This window comes from Callorhinchus milii, unplaced genomic scaffold (genome assembly GCF_018977255.1).
Source record: "Callorhinchus milii isolate IMCB2004 unplaced genomic scaffold, IMCB_Cmil_1.0 Scaffold3, whole genome shotgun sequence".
In the NCBI taxonomy this organism is placed as follows: domain Eukaryota; kingdom Metazoa; phylum Chordata; class Chondrichthyes; order Chimaeriformes; family Callorhinchidae; genus Callorhinchus; species Callorhinchus milii.
Genome location: NW_024704744.1, coordinates 3028898 through 3048611, shown reverse-complemented (window position 1 = coordinate 3048611; position 19714 = coordinate 3028898). Strand labels below are relative to the sequence as shown.

The window sequence follows — 19714 nt, the reverse complement described above, 5'->3', positions numbered from 1 at the left end:
ACCTTAGCACTTCCAGCACAGAATTTTGAAGAATATTGAAGGACCATCAGCCTGGCGCAGTTGGTAACGCTCTCTCACCCCTTGGTCAGATGATTGTTGGGTTCAAGACCCACTTTGGGACTTTAAACTTGGGATGAAATGTTTAACCAGGGCTGCGCTCTGTTCGGGTGAACGTTAAGAGATCCCATGGCACAAGAAGGGAATTTCTCTCCCGATGCCCTGACCAGCAATCAACCAGATAAAATTGGTCACTTAGCTCAAGGCTGTTTGTGCTACATTGCTGTTGAGTTTGCCTACAAAATACCTTGTCCCTCCACTTTATGTAAATGCTATGAATTGGTGAAGTGCATTGAGATGTTCTGCTGACGCGAAAGGTGCTGCATCAGACACAAGGATTATTATTTTTTGTTATAAGAAGGAGAATTCTAGTTTGGGAGGGAAATAATCGTAACAAATAATCTTCGCATTTGATATAGCGCTTTATTGCGTCTCAATATTACACTGTAAAGTGGTTTGAATGTGTATTTTTGTGGGCGAAACGCGGCAGCAAATTGCGCACAGCAATTCCAGAAATTCCAGAAATGGACCTGAATGGAGAGGAAGAGTGGTGTGTGTGTGTGTGTGTGGTGGGGGGTCTTTGTGAAGCACATCGGGTAACCATTACTTTTTTCACGCGACCGAACACTCCCAATAACAAGCCGTGAATATCTGCGTGTGTGTTTTCTATTTGTTTTTCATTTTGATTTAAGTTTAGCGGAGAGGTGGAGGTGAAAGAGGCTAAGTTCTGAGAAATCTTATAAAGTTCTGCAGTGTATTGGTTAGCGCGCTCGCCTTGCAAATGAGAGGACCTGGGTTTGATTCCCGGTCAGAGTGAAATGTTAAGCAAGTTACTCCAACGCCTATGTTTTCCTAGCAATAAGTCAATTGGCGGATTGCTTTTCCGGGGGTAATAATCCATAAAAAAAAGTCACTCAATCCACAACTGTTTGTGGGACACCGCTGTGTGCAATTGGCTGCTGCGTTTTGCCTACAAGGTATACAGTCACTACACTTTACAGACGTGAAAAGGTGCTGTATCAAATGCAAAGATTATTATTGTTATCATTATTATTATAATAAAGTCATTGGCTATTGGCCTCGCAGATTAATTTGGGTTAGATGTAAAGAAGTAGTCTTATTCCTACAAAAAAAATCAGGTTAAGGAAACATTAACTAGTTAAAGGATGTTGTGGGGAACTCCCCAAGTTAAGCAGAAATGGACAAACCTTTTATAAAATATTGTTGAGTTGAGTGTCTCAGGGATTTGGGGGTTCGGGGAAGAGGATAAGAACATAAGAATTTGCTGGGCGAGAGCAGACCAAGGTCCACCTCGTTCTCCTTCCACCATCCTGGCAGTCGCTTGACATGTCATGTCCCAAACTATACATCCCGAGATATTAATTATTGTCTAACAGAAATCTATCTAATTTGTTCTTGAAACAAACAATATTTTCTGCTTCTATTGTCTTGTCTCCCCAGGGCGCCTGTTCCATAAGTTTACTACTTGCTCACGATTTGAGGAGGTGGAGAGCGCAGGGAATGGGATTAGAGCAGAGAGCCCCAGTTGGGGAACTGGCATCAGCACAGACACGATCAGAACAATTTTCAAACCTTTTATTGCATCGTTCGTTAACCTTTTCTGTTCCAGTGAAACAGTGCCAACGTTTCATGTCTCCCCCACATAACTTATTACCTCTCATCCCTGGATAGAAGTAGTATCAGACTGGCTCAGTTGGTAGCGCTCTCGCATCAGTCTGATCAGGTGGGTGTTAAAGATCCCATGGCACTATTTGCAAAGAGTAGGGCGTTTCTCTCCCCTGGTATCCTGAACCAACAATCCCCCCACAAATAAGATTGGTTTGGGGAGACGTTTGCTGTGTCCCAAGTTGATTACCCACAAATAGTCACTCCCTGCTGGTAATTACGAAGCTCTTTTTGACGTTTCGACATTATAGGTGTATCAAATTTTCACGTGGTTTTAAAATGGGATCTTTTAACGGCCACCAGAACAGGCGAACAGGACCTCAGTTTAATGTCTTATCCAAACGACGGCGGCAATGGCCCCCGAGCACTGTGTTGGAGTGTCAGCTTAGACTATGTGATTCCAAGCCCCAACATGGGGGCTTGAACCCACAACCGCCCGACTGCGAAGCGAGAGCGCTATCACTGAGCCGGGCTGACTGACGCGCGACTCTGAGTGGGACAGGCAGAGCGTGATGAGTCATTGCTGCTTTGGTAGTCACCTGAGCCAAAGGCTACTGTCAATTTGGGTAAAAGGGAACCATTTGCATGGTTTGCGCGGTTCGTGAGGGTGGTGATCCCACACACTGCTTCCTGGAATAGAGCTGCAGGTTAAAACATGATCCCAAATTTGCCTCGTCTTTATCTGTGAGACGCATTTTGTTTGGCTCAGTCGGGTTTGCCTTATTTTGCCCACAAAATACACTCAATTCACTGTACACGATATCCCGTGAAGCGCTTTGAGGCGTCTCAATGAAGTGATAAAGTGCTACATCAAATGCAAGTATTATTATTATGCTGGTCGCTTTGATACTCTGGACGAGAGTCTGAGGACAAGGCCATGTACCAGGACTCCTCTGTTTCAATGGGTTTATTTTTCCTAATGAGTGTCTGAGCAATGCCCAACCCTGCGGTCAGTGGGCAGTGTAAAATACTTTTGTTTTTTTTGTGAATGTGGAGAAAGAGTGGGGGAGGGAGGGTAGGTTTCCCTGAGCTGGTCTCACCATAGGATCGTTGTTCATGGCAGAACAGAGGAGGCACTGTACAGCTCCAGCCATATATATGTATGAGTGTTTATAAACCCCAATCTGGCTCCATGATTTAAAGTCTGTGTCTCTGTGTTGTGTGTGTCTGTGCGTGCCTGTGGCTGGGTATGAGTGCATTTGTGTGTGTGTGCGTGTGTGTAAATCTGTCTGTGGGTGCTCGTGTGTGTGCGTGTGTGTCTCTGACTGAGTATGAGTATGTGCGCGCATCTTCTGCCTGTGTGCGCGTAACGTGTGTGCACGCATCTGTCTGTGCATGTGTGTCTATGTCTCTTTGACTCTGTGCATCTATCTACGCGCATCTGTGTGTGTGGTGTGCGCACGTGCCTCTCTCGCTCCCAGGGGCGGATTAACACGCAAGCCTGCGGGGCCCGTTCCTCGGGGCCCCAACTAAGTAGCCCTGTTTGTGGGCGGGGTGGTGGGGGAGGGAGGTGGTTGTAGGCTCGCTGCAGGCAGGCTGGGCTCTCCACCCCCCAGCCCAGCGTATGGTGGTAAGGGAGCATGCGGCGTTTCTGTAGGAAACTGACAACGAGAGCGAGATGCAGAGCCTGGCCTGATCGAAGCCCCTGACCCGGCTCCTGGCCCCCTTGCCCCGTGCGGAGTGAGCCGGAACGTTCTTGGTGTCCAGGGCTCCAAGGAATCTCAATCCTGGCTCTGTCCGGTCCTGTCTCAGCCATTAATACCTCTCTTCCCCACTCCGATTTCCGCCGTTAGTTTATTTCTCTCTCTCTCTCTCTCTTTCTTTCTCCCTCTCTGTTGCTTCCTTCTCTCCGCTGTACCCCTCTATTCATTCCCTTGCACACGATGAAACCTGCTGCCTGCACAGAGCAGGGATTAACAGCCAGAGTTAGTGACAAGTCTGAGACGCGATGTTGCCAAACAAGCTTTTGAGCTCAGTTTCAGTCTGGGTGGGTGGGGGTGTTTTGGGGGGCGGAAGGGGAGAGAGAGGTTGTGGATGGAAGAAAGAGTCTGGGTGGGAGGGAGGATTTCCTGCTGTTTGCCCTAGAATACATATTTTGGATTCCTGGTGGCTCTGTCAGTAGTAAATGAATATGAATGTAGGGCCCATGGAATTAAGGGGAATATATTAGCGTGGATTGAAGAATGGCTAACGGGAAGAAAACAAAGAGTAGGGATAAACGGGTCCTTCTCAGATTGGCGGGATGTGACTAGTGGAGTGCCACAAGGATCAGTGCTCGGGCCTCAACTATTTACAGTCTACATCAACAATCTAGATGAGGACATCGAACTTAATATATCCAAATTCGCGGATGACACTAAACTAGGAGGGAGAGTAAACACCAAGGATGACATTAAAAAAAATGCAACGAGATAGAGATAGGTTAGGGGAGTGGGCAAATAGGCGGCAGATGAAGTATAATGTAGGGAAGTGTGAGGTCATCCACCTCGGTGGCAAAAACAGTAGAGCAGATTATTTTTTAGAAGGGGAGAGACTGGATAGTGTTAGCGTTCAAAGGGACTTGGGTGTCCTACATCAACCACAAGAAGTTAGCGATTAAGCAATTAGGAAGGCTAACGGTATGTTGGCATTTGTTTCAAAAGGGTTGGAATATAAGAGTAGGGAAGTCTTGCTGCAACTGTATAGGGCCCTGGTGAGACCACACCTAGAGTATGGTGTGCAGTTTTGGTTTCCTTATTTAAGAAAGGATGTACTCGCCTTGAAGGGGGTACACTGTAGATTCACTGGGTTGGTACCTGGGATGAGGGGGGTGAGTTATGATGATAAGTTGAGCAATTAAGGCCTATATTCTCTAGAATATAGAAGAATGAGAGGTGATCTTATAGAAACCTATATGACTATAAAGGGACACGACAGAATAGGTAGTGGGAGACTTTTTCCCCTGGTTGGAGAAACTATAACTGGGGTCACAGTCTTAAAATTAGGGGTAAGCCCTTTTGCACTGAGTTGAGGAAAAGCTTCTTCACTCAGAGGTTAGTGAATTTATGGAATTCTTTACCCCAAAGGGCTGTAGATGCTCAGTCCTTGAACGTATTCAAGACTGAGATTGATAGATTTCTTGTGGATTAAGGGATATGGGGATAAAGCGGACAGGTGGAGTTAGAATGGATCAGCCATATCTTATTGAATGGCGGGGCAGCTCGAGGGGCCGAATGGCCTACTCCTGCTCCTAATTCTTATGTTCTTATGTAGTGTGTGATCGGGAGTGATTGAGTGAATTTGCTACCTGAGTAAGCAATAATTGTGCAGTGAAACACACATAAGTCCGATCTATAAAATCATCTAATCGCCTAAGTCGTACATCTGCCCGAGTCCCTTTCAAGAGTTTATATTCTATGCGAGTTTGACATAACTCACACTTTGCATAATTCATGTTAAATGTGTGGTCCCAACTGATAGGACTTGTGTGAGGTTTACTGTACTTCCAAACCCACTCTTACCCTATGTCCGAGTATGTCTGCGAAGGTGACTGGATGATACAATAAGATGTGAACTCACAGTCTAAGCTAGTGCTCCATCGTAAGATAACCAGCACGGTATTATCAGAGGTGTCGTCCTTCAGGTGAAATGTTAAACCAAGCTCCCATCTGCCTGCTCAGGTGGTTGCCATTGATGTCCCTTTGTAAGTCTGGCTCAATTTGTAGCACTCCTACATCTAAGTCACAAAGTTAGCTTATGGGTTCTTTGAACTTGTAGCCTATCCTGATTAGCTGGGGGAGCGCAATATTGTCGGAAGTACTGTCCTTCAGATGAGATGTTAAACCGAGAACTCATCTGTCTGTTCCGGTAAATGTTAAGGATCCCATGGCACTACTCAAATAGAGAAGGAAGTTTCTTACTCCTGGTTTCCTGGCCAACAATCCCCAAATAAAATTGGTTATTCGCTCCACGGCTGTTTGTGGGACACTGTTGTGCACAATTGGCTGCCATTTTACGCCCACAAAACATAGTCAAAAACACTTTACAGTATGTCCTGTAAAGCACTTTGAGACATCTCAGCAAAGCAATAAGGTGCTATATCAAATACAAGGATTATTATTATCATTATCATCGCTAGTTCAAATCCTACACCCTGCACCAAAACATCCTCTTCCATCTCTGGAACCTTGCCTGCCTACAATAACATTAATAGTAACAATAATAATAATATTTGCATTTTGTATAATAATAATTATTATCCTTACACTTGTGTGTCAGCGTGACACATGGTAGCACTCTGCCTTGGAGTCTGGAGGTTGTGGGTTCAAGCCCCACATCAGGAATCACATCGTCTAAGTTGACGCTCCAATGCAGTTCTGGGGGACCGGTTGCATTGTCGCGGGTGCCGTCCTTCGGTTAAACCGAGGTCCCATCTGCCTGTTCAGGTGCTCTTTAAAGATCCCATGACATTATTCAAAAAGAGAAGACAGTTTCTCTCCCCTGGTGTCCTGGCCAACGAACACTTTACAGTAAAAAAAATTATGTGGAGCCCTCTGACAGCAATGGTGCTGTATGAATTGTAACCATTGTTATATTAATGCTTTCACCCACAAAACACTGTCACTGCACTTTACTGTAAATCCAATTAAATGCTTTGAGAGATCCTCCTGCCTAAGGTTTTGCCCCGCTCGGGAATCAAACCCAGTTCCTCTCGCTTGTAAGATGAGCGCACTTACCGCTACATTACAGGATTCCGAATGCTTTGCATTTCGATGCCAATGACATTCGATTGGATTCAAGAGCAGGGAAAATATTGACCACGAATACAACTTTAGAGGAGTTGTGGGATATTTTGCGGGGATTCAGCACTTTCGTTTTGAAGCGGAAATCAATGCAATGGTTATGGATTTCATAAGGCATCGATGCCTAAATTATGATGTGCAATAATTCATAATTCCATTTGCTGCATATCATGTCGAAAAATTGCATCGCAGGCAATTGCTGTCAAGTGTAGGTACTGTCCATTTGTTGGCAAGAGATCCATGAAATAATTCCCAAACATCTAATCCAGCAAGTAATTGGAAATGATTAACCCACTGCTCTCGTTCCTTCACCCCCACTCGGCTTGGACACCAATCTTATTTCCGTGAAGAGACGGAGACGTTGAGGCCAAAGGATGCAAGATATCCGTTACAGTACTTTGTTGCATTGCAGAGGGAGCTTCACTGTGTGGTGTGTAACATGGGAGTGCTGGATGGGCAGTATAGAGAGAGCCTTACTCTGTGTCTAATATGTTCTGTTCCCGATCTGGCAGTGCTGATGGGAAATTAGTAAAATCCAGATAACATCTAGTTCGGTAATGCGTCGCAAGGTCAATGTGATAACTGACGGGGATGAGCAGATATTTCATGGAACAGGATACTTCCTATATTGCTGGCGCTGTAAAATTGTCAGGAAATGGGCTGGGCTAGGAAAGGAAATGTGATGAGGTCACTTAGAATTTCCTTGATTTTTCTTTGAGAAATGGAGAGCAATTTAGCAACGGTTTTCGTTTGTGACGCAGTTGAGAGAAGGGAACAGGAGGCTCGCAGTTCAGCTGTTGTGTGTGGCCAGAGTTCTGGAGCTCTCTACTCTAATCCCATCCCCCTGCAGTCTCCCCATCGAGTCTGAGCTGGTGCTCGTTTCCCCCACTGGCGTTCTCATGTGCCTCAGGTGGCACTTTCTTAAAGACCTCCTGGAAATCCAAATGCATTATATCCACTGCATTCGCTTGTCCCCTGTGGAGGTAGTGTAGTGGTTAGAGCCCTCGCCCCACAACGAGAGGACCTGGGTTCGATTCCCAGGCAGGGCAAATCCATAGGCAAGTTTCCTTACTCCACATGTCTGCTTACCTAGCGGTAAGTAGGAACTCACTTGTTAGTCGATTGACGGATCAATTTCCGTGGGTAATAATCCCACAAATGCAAGGATTATTATTATTAAATGCATATACTAGAACTTCAGCTATTTGCTACCTAGTTTCTCTTGGGAATAAAGAATAATGATTTGGTCACCTAATCCACGACTGCTCGTGGGCCATTGCTGTGGGCTATTGGTTGCCACGTTTCACCCACAAAATATACAGTCAATTGACTTCACAGTATATTCTGTGAAGCGCTTTGAGACAGCTCAAAGACGTGATCAAACACAAGGATTATTATCACTTATTGGATGACGTGTCGTTGAGATGTCTCAAAGCGCTACACAGGAGTAAAGCGGAGTGACTGCATTTTGTGGGCAAAGTGTTATTGTAACTTGCTATCTGACCAATAAAAGTAAAACTGCAATCATATTTTCCTTTTTCTCCTTTCCACCCTTGAATGTGAGGCAGGGGGAGGGGGAAGCTCCAATTATTCACGACTTTCCACTTAATTGTAAAGTTCTCCTCTCTGGTATCATTGTTAGTGAATCTCCAATGTGCCCTCAATAACTGTAGTGTCTATTTATGTTGTGTGATGTGAAATTGCGCGTAGGATTCAAAGTTGTTTGATGGTAAATTTGTATTTTTTTATTAAAAAAGATTGCCTCATCACATGAAAGTGCTTCACAGAAATAACTATTTGTAGGCGAACACAGCAACCAATTTGTGCACCGCAATGTCCTGCAAACAGCCAATAAGTAAAGGAACAATTTTATTTAGGGGATTGTTAGCCAGGACACTGACAGAGAGAAATTCCCTTCTCTTTCTTGAATATTAATAAAAATAATAATCCTTATTATCACTCACCTTGTCACATATCGAGACATCTCGAAGCACTTCACAGAATATACTGGAAAGTGATTGTATAACTTGTGGGTGAACAGTCAAATTGCACACAGCAATGTCCCACAAATAGATGTTGGCCAGGACACTGGGGGAGAGAACTCTTTCCCTACTCTTTTCAAATTGTCCTTTGGGATCTTTAACATCCACCTGAACAGGCAGACAGTACTTTGGTTTAACATCTCATCTGAAGGATGGCACCTCTTACAATGCAACACCCCCCAGCACTGCATTGGAGTGTCAGCTTAGACTATGCGATTCCAAATCCCGGTCTTGGAGCTCAAACCCACAACCATCTGAGGCGAGAGCGCTACTGACTAGCGGTGTTCCTAAATGCATTCTTTAAATCAGGAATGGAATGTGTTGGGGACAATTTAACCCAGCGTTTCTTTCCTCTCCCTTTTAGTATAAAACCTTACATTGTCGGCTTGTTCTCTGATGATCGGGGTAGCTTGCAGACCCACTTTTTTTCAGAGCCCCTCGTAGGTCCGTGGAGATATCGCTCTACCACTCAGCCACTACACCCTGAAACTCTGGAACACTCTTCCTCGATCCCTCCTCATTGTGCCCTCCTTCCCCATCTTCAGATCGCACCTGAAGACCTTCCTCTTCACAGAAATAGCTATTTGTAGATGAGCACAGCAACCAATTTATGCACAGTTTATGGTTGTCTCCCTCCCTCCAGCTCAGTATCGTGCTCCACCACTATCAAGTAATCTGGGACTCTACCCTGCATGAGGGGCTATATATCAATGCAAGTTGTTGTTTCTGTGCTTCCCCTGGAAGGAGGGCCTCTCCTTTTCTCTTTCCTTCTCTTTCTTTTTTTCCCTTCTTTCTCTTCCTCTTTTTTTCACTCACTCGCCCTCCCTCCCCATGTCCACTCCGAAAAGACTGCCCTTGAGGAACTCTCATGAAATGTGCTGCACAGGATTCAAGGCAGCTGTGACCTCTGGGTTTGGGTGATATCTGATCCTTGTTAACTCCTGGAGGGGGAGGGGAGATTTAGTCGTGCCCGGGGAGGTATTAAGCTCCAGTTTATACAGCACTGACAATGTCCCAGTATTGTCGTGGTGATTGTTTCACAAGTGTCTTAATCCCACCCTTGACCCTGGATATCCCAGCAAAGCCAGGGCAAAACCAGCCCCTTCTCTGGGAAGATCTAACTTGCCAAAGTTTTAGGTAATCCTCCTTTTGGGGGTTTGAGGGGGGTAAGCAGGGCTTCCTTGGAGCTGAATTGGCTCCAAGGTGACATGTTTGGCAATGGAATATGGTAATCGAGCCAGCCCTCTGTGGTTGGTAACTTTTTTTTTAATGTTTTTGGTTGGCCGGTGTATGACGTGCGGAAACCCATCACCACGTTTAAGAGTGTCCAAACCAAACTGAGAATCCACGCATCCATCAGGGATGACTCCCCGCCCCCACTGACTGCTCTGACCTTCCAGGTCCAGCCGATGAACCGAGCCGGGCTGTGCTGTCATCAGCAGTGCCCTGGCATACTGCGGACCCGCCTGGCTCAGGAACCAAACTAGAGACCATCACAGAAAGTGGGCTCGATTCTGACATTCCTTTAATTATATTTTTATCATTGCAAGCCAATACCTTAACGAGTAGGTTGGCTTAGCTGGATAAGCAGAGGGTGCCTCACTAGCAAGAGCTTTCAATGGCAAACTATGCTGCTTAAGATTGCCTTCCTGGAGTCCTGTAGAATATTGCTTAGAGACTTACCTCGCAAGCAAGAGGACCTGGGAGTAATAATCGCTTCAAAAATAAACAATAATAATTTGCTCACTCAAACCACGGCTGTTTGTGGGACGCTGCTGTGTGCAATTGGCTGCCGCGTTTCGCCCACAAAATACGCAGTCGATTCACTTTACAGTATATTCTGCGAAGCGCTTTGAGACGTCTCAATGACGTGATGATGTGCTATGTCAAATGCAAGTATTATTGCTTTTAAGGAACACCGCAAATTTTAACCCTGTCTTCCGTACCCTCTAATGAATCTACAAACTGCCGAATAATGCAAGTTTAAAATGACCACTGAGTAAGAGTACAGGAGCAAGGCTTTGTATAAGCTGCTTCTTGTATTACAGTAATAGTAATAATAATGCTTGCATTTATCACGTCTTCAAGACGTCTCAAAGTGCTTCACAGAATAAACTGTAAAGTGAATTGGCTGTATATTTTGTGGGCAAAAAGCAGCAGCCAATTGCGCACAGCAGTGTCCCACAAACAGTCGTGGATTGAGTGACCAAATTATTTTTTTTGAAGGAATTATTACCGCCGGAAAAGCTAGCTGCCAATCGACTAACAACCAGACTCCTACTTACTGCTAACGTTTCTCCCTGCTGGGAATCCAACCCAGGACCTCTCGCTTGTGAAGCTGGTGCCCTAACCACTAAGCTACAGGATTCCATAAGCTGCTTCTCGTATAAGCTGCCTGTGGTATAAACAGCCTCTACTGTTAGTTCTCCTCGGGTAACCTGTCCCAGTGACTTGGTTGCCTGAGGACATCACTGGTCGGTTGTAACAAGATTACACGCTCACATCTGCTCTGTAAACTTACCACAAGAGCTGACAGACAGACCCTGTTGTACACCAAAAAAAAAACTCCAAACTCATCAATTACATTTATGGGCATTAAACAGTCTCAGTTGTACATTCATTTATTTACATTTATATACTGTAGCTCCTTATTTGTCTGGAGCAAGTTTTATTTTTAATTTACTCCCAAGCCTGGGGGCGAGGATTCCTCCTGCTCGGCTCCTGTTAATATAATAAGGATACTAATCCTTGCATTTGATCACGTCTTCGAGATGTCTCAAGGAGCTTCACAGAATATATTGTAAAGTGGATTGACTGTGGGAGAAACGCGTACAGCAGTGTCCCACAAATAGTAATGGATTCAGTAACCGTCCAAATCAAAAGCCCTAAAGGGTAGTGTGGTTCTAGCTGAACGAGCAGCGGGGAAGCTTGCCAGACAGCGGCAAGCTCTGTGGCTTTTAGCTGGTTAGACTCTAAACATTTATCCCCATCTGACGCCCTCTGCCTCCCACCGCCAAGCCTTAGCTCTTGCCAACCTGTGCCTAATCCACTCGGGAATTAGGTAAGCCGGATGTGTCTCTCCAGGGAGAGAGTGCACATTCCATAAGCGAAACAGAGCAATTTTCATGTGTAGATGACATTCTGTGGTGTTATTTGGAAAGTGAAGTTGTTTTCAAAGGGCGTGGGGGGAGTTGTGCTTATCTGGGTCTCGCTGGGTAGGGATCCGGAGCAAGGATTCCTGGCGGAATTTCTCTCAATTTATGCACAGTAACGGCCCACAGACAGCCATGGAGTAAGTGACTGATTTTGTTTTGGGGGATTGTTGGCCAGGACACGGGGGGGGGGGGCGGGGGGGGGAGAGAACAACAACTTGCATTTATTTATATAGCGCCCTTCGCAGGTTAGCATCTCAGAGCGCATCGCAGTCACCGTAAGCACGATCAAAAAAGGAAGGTCTTTAGGCAGGATTTGAAGGTGGGGAGGGAGGCAGTAAGGCAGAGGCACCGAGGGAGAGAGTTCCGGGGAAACTACCTTCTGTTTTTGAATACTGTTATGGCATCTTTAACACCACCTGAACAGGCAGACGGGACCTCGGTTTAATGTCTCTTCCGAAGGCCGACACCTCCGACAATGCACATTAAGTTCATCCAAGCTCTGTCTGAGAGGTGAGAGTGCAAGCGTCGGAGCTATGCCCCCTGCCAGGAATTGATGAACCTAGGGGGAAGCTTGTTAGTAGGAAAATGTTAATCAGTTAGTAAAATGCATGTGTGTATTGGATAGTAGGAAAATGTGTGTGTGCACGCAAAGGTCTATTTAGAGGAGAATTAGATAATCACGTGAGGAGGCAGAGTATTAGAGAGTATGGGATAGGAGCCAGGAATTGGGATTAGGATGGATGGCTTCATTGAAGGAGCAAACACAGATATTAATGCAATGTCTTGAATGGCCCGTTGCAGTTTAGCATTGTTGTCGATCTGCGTTGGGTGAAAAATGGTTAATGCGCATTCTAAACAGCCTATATCAGGCTCTGCAAATATTTGTGTTACTCCCAATTAAACTCTGGCCTTGAGACATCTCCTCTTGATTTAATCTTTCCTTTTTTTTCTCTCTCTCTCTCTCTCACACTCGCTTCTGAATTTTGGTCTTTGATGTTTAATGTATGAGGGGCTTGTTTTTTTCCTCCATCTTCTGATCAAACCTGTGACCAGTGGATAATAGCAGTAGTTATAATAAAAATAATAATCCTTGCATTTGATATAGTGCCTTTCACATCATTTGACATTCTGAAGACTCAAAGCTCTTCAAAGATTTTACTATGTGACTAATTAATGATGATAATCCTTACATTTTTGTAGTTTCTTTTACGTCAGGAGGACGTCCCAAAGTGCTTTGCGTAAATATACTGTAAAGTTTAGTGATTGTATTTTGTGAGTAAATGCGGGAGCCAATTTGCACACAGCAAATGTCCCACAAACAGCCTTGAAGTGACTGACCGATTTTTATCGGGAGTTTGTTGGCCAGGACACCGGGAGAGAAAAACTCCCTTCCCTTTTCAGATAGAGCAAATGCTATGAATTTGGTAGGCAGCTGAACCACAAAGAGACATTGTTTGCAGGAACTTTTTTGTGTGGACTGGCAGGGGATGGAGAATCTTTATGGGTGGGCTGGGGGACGAGACACACGTGTGTGTGTGTGTGTGTGTGTGTCCTGGCTAACAATTGCAAATATAAAATTGGTCACTCACTCTGTGGCTGTTTGCGGGACTTTGCTGTGCGCAAACTGGCTGCTGTATTTTGCACTAAACGCTGTGAAGCGCTTTGAGACGTTTCGCCAACGCTGTACCAAAAGCGAGAATTGTTACTGTATTTATTATAACGTGAAAACCGGTGCCACCGACACTTGCCTGCAAAGTCACTACACCCGATGGCATTTGCACGTTGAAGTGCTTTGAGACATCTCATGTTTAATCAAGCGCTCCGAGACATTACCCTGTGGGATGGGCGCTATATAAATCCAAGTTGTTGTTGTTGCTGTTGGTGGGTGGGGGGCGGAAAGGGAGAAGGTGCCCTGAAAATTCCAGCAGGTTTTTGTCTCCCACTGTCCTGATACCCGGTTGACCACAAACAAAATCCCGGAGCTGTGACGTAGCTTGTGATTTATTTCTCTCGTCTTGCTTTGTGTTTTTGGTTTGCAGTTGACGTTCTAGAAAAGCCCTGTGTCACGGGCTCGGAAGTGCCGCCTCCCAGATCGGAGACTCCGCCGCTGAAACGGAAAAGCAAACTGGCGTCCATCGGCAAGATCTTCAAACCCTGGAAGTGGAGGAAGAAGAAAGCCAGCGAGCAGTTCCGGGAGACGTCCGTGTGTGAGTACCCAGGTGCCAGTGTCGACAGCAACAACGGATTACACTTGTATAGCGCCCTTCACGTCGGAAAGCCGTCCCAGGGCGCTGGATAATCAGGTGTTTTTAGACACGAGCTGGGGTCAGGAGGGGTGGAGGGCAGGGCGGTTGGGAGGATGGCCGAAGCGGAAGGTCTTTAAACGTGACTTGAAGGAGGCAAGCGAGGGGGTGAGGCCGAGTAATTGTGGGATAGAGTTCCAGAGTGTGGGGGCAGAGATGCTGAATGCCCGACCACCAATGGTGGGGCGGGAAGTGTGGGTGACATGAAGCAGGGCGGTGTCTGCTGAGCAGGGGATGCAGGCAGGCTGATATGCAGTTAAGAGGTTGCAGCGGTAGGGGGGAGCAAGACCGTGGAGGGCTTTGAGCAACAAACAGCAAATTAAGTTTGTATAGTTGCCTTTCACGTCGGTAACACGTCCCAAGGCTGCATGTTGTTGGGTAGCACACTCGCCTCTGGGTCAGAAGGAAGTGAAGTCCTGTAGCGTAGTAGTTAGAGCACTTGCCTTGCAAGTGAGTAGACCTGGGCTGGATTCCTGGCAGGACAACAACAACAAAATTCCATGTGTATAGCGCCTTTCATGTTGGGAGGGCGTCCCAAGGCGCTGGATAGTCAGTGTTTCGAACCCAAGCTGGGGATCGGGATTGGAGAGGGTGGAGGATGGTGGGGGGAAAGCAGGGTGAGCGAAGGCACAGTCGAAGAGGAGGGTCTTGAGATGAGTCTTGAAGGAGGCAAGAGAGGGGGCAAGGTGGAGGGACTGCGGGATGGAGTTCCAGAGGGTGGAGGCAGAGTGGATGAAGGCCCACCTGCCAATGGTGGGGTGGGCGAAGCGGGTGACATAAAGCAGGCTGGAGCCTGCTAAGCAGAGGGACTGGGCAGGTTGGTAGGGGTTTAGGAGGTCACTAAGGGGGAAGCAAGACCATGGAGAGCTTTGAAGGTGAGGACCAGGATCTGGAACTGTATCCTCTGCGTGATGGGAAGCCAGTGGAGTCGGGCAAGGATGGGGGTGATAGGGTCACAGAACCTGGTGCGGGAGGGGACATGATCTGGATGATCTGCAGCCTATGGAGGGAGGATTGGGTGAGGCTGACGAGCAGGGAATTTGCATAGTCAAGCCTGGAAGTTATAAATGCGTGTCTGAGGACAAAACCTTGGGCAAGTTTCCTCACTCCGCACACCTCTGTTTACCTAACAGTAAGTAGGAACCTGTTTGTTAGTCGATAGGCAGATCGCTTTCCGGGGGTAATAATCCCTCAAAACAAAGTAAATAAATGTGATCACTCAATCCACGACTGTTTATGGGACACTGTTGTGCACAATTGGCTGTCTCGTTTTGTCCACAAAATACACAGTCAATCCACTTTACAAAGATGACACCTTAAACATGAGGTTCCGTCTGCCTGTTCTGGTGGATGTTAAAGATCCCATGGCATTATTTAAAAAGAGAAGGGAGTTTTTCTCTCTCCCCGTGTCCTGGCCAACAATCCCCCAAACAAAATTTGGCCATTCACTCCATGGCTGTTTGTGGGACGCAGCTGTGTGCAAATTGGCTGGTGCGTTCATCCACACAAAAAACAGTCACACCAATTTACAATATATGATGATGATAATAATAATAATAATAATAATAATAATAATCCTTGCATTGTTATAGTATCTTATCACGTAGTTGAGACGCACTTCAAGGAATATATTATAAAGTGGATTGACTGTGTACTGTGTGGGCGAAACATGGCAGCCAGTTGCATGCAGCAGTGTGTCCCACCAACACTCGTGGGATGCAGTGATCACAGTTATTTATTTAGTTGTGAGGGATTTATTGCTACCAGAAAACGATCTGCCAATTGACTAGCAGCCAGTTTCCTACTTACTGCTAGGTAAACAGAAGTGTGTAGAGTAAGGAAACTTGCCTGAATTTTGCTCCCCCACAAACAGTGTCTCACAAACAGCCATGTAGTGAGTGACCACATTTTTTTTTAATATCCTGTGAAGCAATTTGAGACGTCCTCCTGATGCGAAAGCTGTTGCATCAAACGTAACTGGTGTTATGATTGCTGGACCGACCGGCCAGTGGCTTGGTGACTCAGATGAGCTCCAGCGTTGACGGAGATCCCCAGTGGGGTTTGAATGGGTCAGAACGCTGCCCTTTTTACCTCTTCAAAGAGAGAGGAGTTTCTTCTGGGGCCTCTGATAATGCAACGTTTTCAGGGCTATGGGGAGAGCGCGGAGAATGGGATTGATTTGGTTAGCTCTTTTCAAAGAGCCGGCACAGACATGACAGGCCGAATGGCCTCCTTCTGCGCTGTATAATTCTATGATACTCTGAACGTTGATTGGTCCTGCACTGCACTGGAGTGTCAGCCTGAACTATTGTCATTACCTCATGGAACCCGTGTGTTAAGAGCTGCCCTCAATGTATATCATTTATTAAAGCAAAAAATACACAGCCAATAAATTTTACAGTAAATCCCATGAAGCGCTTTGAGACATCTCGAAGACATGATAAGGCACTATATCAAATGCAAGGAATATTATTAGAAGAATTTTCGGCCAGGAAAAATTTGTGCCTGAGCGGAACTCTGTTCATGAACCCCAAAATATATTCTTCATTTCACTTCCTGAAATTGTATGGATAAAGTTTGCACTCGTAAACTGAAAGCGGTTTTCTTCCACCATGATCACAAATAACCCTCTTCCCCAAAGTGTTTCCTTCCTCTTTGAAAGACTGAGAGGTCACCCTGATTAACCCATCATCTTGACTCTCGTTCACCTCAGATTCAGTGGTGAATGTGTTCAGTTCGTTCCAGCTGGTGGGTCGAGCTCGGAGTTGCCTTGCTCCCTTCGGACTGTTTTTGCAAATTTGCTTTGGTCGATAACCAGAGGACACAGGTTTAAGATAATTGGCAAAAGAACCAGAACAACAGCTTGAACTTATATAGTGCCATCCAGCAGGTTGTCATGATCTGAAATGCACTGCCTGAAAGCGAGTTGGAAGCAGATTCGCTAATAGCTTTGAAAAAGGAATTGGATATGTATTTGAAAAGGAAAATTTTGCAGGACTATGGGGTAAGAGTGGGGGAGTGGGATTAATTGGTAGCTCTTTCAAAGAGCCGGCAAAGGCATGATGGGCTGAATGGCCTCCTTTTGTGCTGTAGGATTCTATGATTCTAATCCTAAGCAATTTACGCTTGTACAGTGCCTTGGGAGGACGTCTCAAAGCACTTCACATGATTCACTGTAAAGTGCACTAACCGTGTACTTTGTGAGGGAATCTGGCAGCCAATTTGTGCACAGTGACCATTCCCCCCCCCCGCAAACAGCCATGGAGCGAATGAACAATTTTATTTGGGGGATCAATGGCCAGGACACTGGGAGGAACTTTTCTCCACAGGGAGAAACACTCAATAATGTTATAAGGCACTATATCAAATGCAAGGAATATTATTAATAATGCCATAGGAACCAGAACAACAACTTGAACTTATATAGTTATAATAATGCCTTTAATGTCCACCTGAACAGACAGGACCTTGATTTAACATCTCATCCGAAGGACGGCGCCTCTGACAATGCAGCGCTCCCCTCAGCACTGTATTGGGAGTGTCAGCCTCGACTGGGTGAGCTCAAAGTCCACGTGTGGGGTCTGGGTACACAGAGTGCCACCAACTGAGCCAAGCTGTGATGCTTATACTAATAATCCTCACTTTTGATACAGCGCCTTATCGCGTCATTGAGACGTCTCAAAGTACTTCACTGCTGTACCCATAAGAAGGGAAGAGATACCTCATCCTGCAAATATGCGCGTGAGTAAGGAGGGAGGCGTGTGGGACATGAGATGAGCGCGTGGAATAGTCTACCAGCAAACGTGGTGAAACAAGAGGCAACATGATTTCAAAAGGGCACCAGACAAATTCTCAGCAACTAAAAGGATTCAGAGTTACTGTATGAGGTTTCGAGATGGACACTGTGCAAATCGTGTGGGACAGTGGATGGGTAGACACATGGCACCTCTTTGTACTCCTGCCTGAAATTGTTACCGTACCACTAGACTAACTGTATTGCTTTGTTACGGTGTCAGTACTTTAGTGTGTTCTCAACGGGTTACAGTATTATTAGATTAAGAGGTTCTTTCGGATGTTACTGGGAATAAGATATTTTTACGTTCTGAGGAGTAACTAACTGAGTTATAAGGCTTTTTGTTGAGATTAGAGCTAACAGGATTGGAGGTCGTTGCTAAAAGTCATGATCGTGTTAATACTAATCTAGAGTAACAGTCGCAGGTCAGCGAGTCATTAATGAGAGGGCACAAAATTGAGGTAATCATAAAATGGGGAGATGAGAGAGAGAGAAAAAAGGGGTTGAATAAAAGGGCAAGAGAGAGAAAGATGTTTTGGTCAGATGGGTGTCTGACACATATGGACATTGTGTTTGAGTATCCAAACCAGACTGTGCGTGAGAGAGAAGTAAAATCTTTATAAGAAGGTAGTTGACACATGGAATTCTCTACCATCAACTTGTTGAAGCAGTCTGTAAATTCTTTTGAAAAGGGAATTAGATAGACCCTCGAGACAGAGAATATACAGGTGCAATAATATTATTATTATGAGTGGTTTGGATTAGATTAGGCAATTCGGGGAGAAAATGCAGCGTAAAGGAAACGTACGGAGTTGTCAGAGATGCCGTCCTTCAGATAAAAAAAAGGTTAAACCAAGTCTGTACCTGAACAGGTACATGTTAAGGATCCCTCAACACTATTAATAATAATAATAATAATAATAATCCTTGCATTTGATATAGCGCTTTTCACGTCGGGAGGACGTCCCAAAGCGCTTCACAGAACACACTGTAAAGTGAATTGACTGTATATTTGTGGGCGAACGCGGCAGCCAATGGCGCACAGCAATGTCCCACAAACAGTCTTAGATTGAAAATGACCAATTTATTATTGTTTTTGGTTTTGGAGGGATTATTATTAGGCTCTGTGTGGAGTAAGGAAACTTGCCCAAGGTTTCGCCCTCTGCCTGGAATTGAACTCAGGTCTCTCACTTGCAAAGCGAGTGCTCTAACCACTGAGCTACAGGACTCCTTTGGAAAAGAAAAGGTAGTTTCTCTCTCCCGGTGTCCCAGCAGACAATCCCCAGAGTAAAATCAGTCACTCACTCCACGACTGTTTGTGGGACACCGCTTTGTGCAATTGGCTGCTGCATTTCGCCCACAAAATACACAGTCTCTCCACTTCACACTACATCCTATGAAGAGTTTTCAGACATCTCAATGACGTGATAAAGTGCTATAACAAATGCAAGGATTATTATTATATTAAAGGGCGTATGGGGATAATGCGGGGCAGTAGGGTTGAACGGACAGGTTATGCTGAGATCAGTTGCAGACTTGACGGGCTATAAATTTTTTTCTTGCAACACCCGCAAATGTTTCCTCGCATTAGCTTTGATACAAACGGATTTCCTCACTTACTATTGTGCTCAGACAGTTACTCATGATCGGTTATCGGTTTGAGCAAAGCACCACAACCACCTCTCTCCTCCCCACTCCAGAATAAATCCGGTTTCCTGATCTAGGCTGCGGCAATCCTGTACTTCACTCAAAATAGGAATACAAACATCAGGTTATGAAGTTGGTTTCCTCTAATTTAATTTTAACTCCAAGCTGCCAAGGGCTGTTGATTGTGGTAGTGGTTTGTGTGTTACTGTGGTTAGAGCACGCATCGTCCAAGCAAGAGGACCTGAGTTCG

General features: G+C 45.5%; 1 protein-coding gene across 1 annotated transcript in view; it reads left to right on the top strand.

Annotated features, from left to right (window-relative positions):
* phactr2 (phosphatase and actin regulator 2) overlaps positions 1 to 19714 on the top strand; it is a 47950-nt gene that overhangs the window by 2338 nt on the left and 25898 nt on the right. Inside the window, exon 2 of the mRNA XM_042333386.1 lies at positions 13761 to 13928. Coding sequence (XP_042189320.1) covers positions 13761 to 13928 — 168 coding nt within the window. The remainder of the gene's footprint in view (positions 1 to 13760; positions 13929 to 19714) is intronic.